At 39.4% G+C, this 3799-nt stretch overlaps 1 protein-coding gene across 1 annotated transcript in view; it reads left to right on the plus strand.

The window, feature by feature from the left end:
- The window catches only part of LOC102761150 (retinoic acid receptor responder protein 1), a 15354-nt gene extending 12618 nt beyond the window's left edge, over nucleotides 1–2736 (plus strand). Inside the window, exons 5-6 of the mRNA XM_015565390.1 lie at nucleotides 2027–2089; nucleotides 2171–2736. Of these exons, the coding sequence (XP_015420876.1) occupies nucleotides 2027–2089; nucleotides 2171–2320 (213 nt within the window). The 3' untranslated portion in view covers nucleotides 2321–2736. The remainder of the gene's footprint in view (nucleotides 1–2026; nucleotides 2090–2170) is intronic.
- Nucleotides 2737–3799: the final 1063 nt, after the last annotated feature.

Raw genomic sequence — 3799 nt, forward strand, 5'->3', positions numbered from 1 at the left:
TGAGAATAGTACATCTGAGCATTGTTCCAACTCTTATCAACACCAGACATTGTCAGCAACCCAGACTACCTAATCTGCAGCCCGTCACTATCAATCAATTCAAGTCCTGCTGTCGAAAGAGGCCCCCGGTGGCCAAGGCACATTACAGAAACCATCTTATCTACCTTATGTATTCAGCTAAGAAATCTACTTTATCTTAATAGTCTGAGCTTACTCACTCTCTACTAAAACCACACTGGTTCTTCTAAGGATCATTCTCTCTTTTTGGGGGGGATTTGGGTAGGGGTGGAGGTGGAGGGGTGGTACAAAAGTAAAAGGGAACAAACAAAATACTTCCAGTCTGCCTCTAGGAAGATTAAAGTGCTGAGTTACCAGAAAATGTCACAGAAAATCACCGCCAATTTGGACTATAATGATGTGGCATTTTGTGACGATTTGAATAGACGCCAAGGAGATTATTTCTGAATAATATTAAAAATAATGACTTCTTGGCAGAGCTCCATTCGGCAAGGACAGTTTGAACCCTGGAATACCTTGCCAGCTGGGGTGTACACTGTCCCCTCTGAAGTTCTGTAAAAAGCCCCGCTGTTTGGTTTGGTTTAACGGTGTTTCCACCTGGAGGAGGAATAACCCATAAAACAGAAATGCAAGCGTCTGTTTCAGTGACTTCACTGAGGAGGGTCTTCATGAAATAGTACCTGGTTTCCAAGCATTATAATAATCCAATTTTTTTGTAAGAAAAAATGGGTAACACTGTAGCAGAATAGTTTGTCAAATGGAGTTGGAATCCCAGTTTCCAGACTTGCCTGTTTTTTCTTTTTTGCCTCAAATCTGTAGACAGCCATGATTCAGAAATGCTGTTTGCAGAAACAGAATAAGAAGGCATTGACCTGAAAAACATGTTAAGTTTATAAGGAAAACCAATTTTTTTTTTATGATAAAAGAATACATGGTTAATAGAGAGGCCTTGAGAAATAGTGCGGGCAGCACAAAAGCTTGAGACAAGTCATACAATGCAGTGGCCTGCTGGTATGGGCCATCTTGAGGCCACCATTTCCTTTCAAGGTCAAGATAGTTACCAGATGAAGGTCAAGCAAGGCTACCTACACCCTTAAACCCAACAATGCCAAACTGACCACTGGGGTCTCCAGAAACTGTTTTTTTATAAAAGCGACACTGGGTATCCTCTCATGAGTTCTCTGACTGTACAGCCTGTGCCTCCGATACTTGCTTTGACTATTCGCATGTTCACTGCCAGGCAGGAGGGGAGGAAATCTACCCATGATGCAGACACACAGAAAAACAGTCAATTTCTGATCAAACCAGGCCCTCTCATTTCCTCTCCCTCTAGCACCCTCCCCACCTGCTGGGAAGTTCATGGTTTGTAAAAATCTCCATCATTTTAAGCAAAATTTAATATCTAATCCTTTGGTTTGACTTTGCTTTTTTACATTAATAGTCTCAATAAAACCTAGTAGATTGAAATTATAAAATTAAAACTATGACCCGGCCAGTGTGCCTCAGTGGTTGAGTGTGGACCTATGAATCAGATCATGATTCCAGTCGGGGCACATGCCCGGGTTGTGAGCTCAATCCTCAGTGGGGGACCTGCAGGAGGCAGCCAATCCATGATTCTCTCTTATCATTGATGTTTCTCTCTCTCTCCCTCTCCCTTCCTCTCTGAAATCAATAAAAATATATTTTTAAAAATTATAATCCAAGTTGAATTTATTTTATTTTCTTCCCTTCCATTTTTACGATAGATAAGGACCCTAGCTTCCACACCCCCCGCCACCAAAAAAAAAAAAAAAAAAAAACCCACCAAAAAACCAGGAAGTGTCAAAAATAAAATAGGAAATTGGTTTAGTTACTAGTAAAACTTACAGAAATCAAGTGAATAAGAGGTGAGGAAGATTGCCTGCCACTTTACAAATAAGCAGTGCACTGGTTGAAGAGAAGCCTTTCAAATTCTGAGCTAATCTACACCTACCTGTTGGTTACACTAACTTTTTTTTCCTTTCTCTAGAAAACAGATGAGGATGCCATTGATTTTGACTATACGGTCCTACTCCATGAATTCTCAACACAGGTAAAACACAACATTATACATAGACTTGTTTTTACCAGAATTTTTTGCAGCTCTTAATGTTTTAAAATCCCTATTTTCTAGGAAATCATTCCCTGTCGTATTCACTTGGTCTGGCACCCGAGCAAACCCCTTAAAGTGAAGTACCACTGTCAGGGGCCGCAGGCACCAGAGGAAGCCTCTGGAATTGAAGGATCAGCTGCAGCACCGACGATGGGACTTACCAATTACTGAAAAGGAAAGAAGAAGACCTGCTGTCCCAAATGCTAAACACAATGACTGTACAAAGTAGCCTAAGACATTATTCTAGTAAAATAGTCAGTGTCTAAGGCATCCTAATAATTCGGAAAGCCTGCGATGCTCAACAATGAAAAGATACTGGGTTTTTTAAAAGATAATATATTTCAATGAAAGCCAATTGTAGTGAAAATATTATCTGTTTAAAAGGAATTATACTATTTTTATGATTTTAAGCAAGTATTCTTTTATAACTTGATAGCTACTTTTAAATAAATATTACATTTCTAAATCAACTGTGTTAAGTATGTTTGTAGAGATTTGTAGGCAAATTCTGTGCTAAGAGGGATTTAAATGAACTCTTAATATTGCTTAATTCATATTTTACAAATAAAAATAGAGCGTCTCACAGATAAAGCCTAGTGTCTGCAAACATGTATTAAATGGGACAGTGATGTAACCGTAAGTATAGAAAGTATTTACAGTTTTCACTTTTAAGGACAACTTGGACCCAGTGCTGGCATAAGTAATTTACAACAACAGGGGGGAGAGATTAACCAGGGAACTTATATGCATATAAGTGCACAGCTCATGGATACAGACAACAGGGTGGCAAAGGGTGGGTGTGGGGAGGAGGTGGTCAATGGGAAAAAAACAACAAACACAAAGGGGACATCTTTTACTTTTAACAATAAAATTTTTTTTAAAAAAAGGGAAAAATGTACAACAGACACAATATGTATGTAATCCGATTCTGTGGAGTACCTACTTCCCGAAAGGTAGGCAGAACTGGTCTAGGAAATGTAGCCACCACTTGCCTCTCAAAATTAGTGTCATGTAATGGAACGCTTACATTTGTGTGTGAAAACCGGTAGCGAGAGTCCTTGGCTAGTAAATTGGTTAGGAAGCATCAGCCTTAAAATATACCAAATCATTCATTTTAAGTCTGCACTATTAGAAAATTGGAAAAGTTCACACAGAAGAGAAACAATTTAAAGTCATGGATTCTTACAAAATGAAAGATGAATGTACTGTTACTTTTTAGTAGATCTAGTTTATATCTACACTAATAAAAGAGAAACATGGTAATTGGCGTACGACTGCTACCCTTCCCATTGGCTAATCGGCGAGATATGCAAATTAACTGACAGCCAAGATGGCAACTGGCAGCCAGGCAGCTTAAACTGAACATGAGGCTTGCTTGCTTCAGTGACGGCAGATACGCCTGCTGCTGCAGGCCTCTGAGCCTGCAGTTTAAGAAACATAGTAACATATAGAAGCTAAAAATAACTCCAGAAACCCGCTTTCAGAGCTGGGATCTCAGAGCTGGAGTTATACATGGAGTTATACATTGTTTCAATTATAGAACCGAAAGAAACCAGATACCTACTTTCAGCAGGGGAGGCCTAAGAGCTGGAGCCTCAGAGCTAAAGCTGGCCCAGAATTTAAAAAAAAAAAAAAGAAAAAAAGGAGGGG

Source organism: Myotis davidii, unplaced genomic scaffold (assembly GCF_000327345.1).
Source record: "Myotis davidii unplaced genomic scaffold, ASM32734v1 scaffold570, whole genome shotgun sequence".
NCBI lineage: Eukaryota > Metazoa > Chordata > Mammalia > Chiroptera > Vespertilionidae > Myotis > Myotis davidii.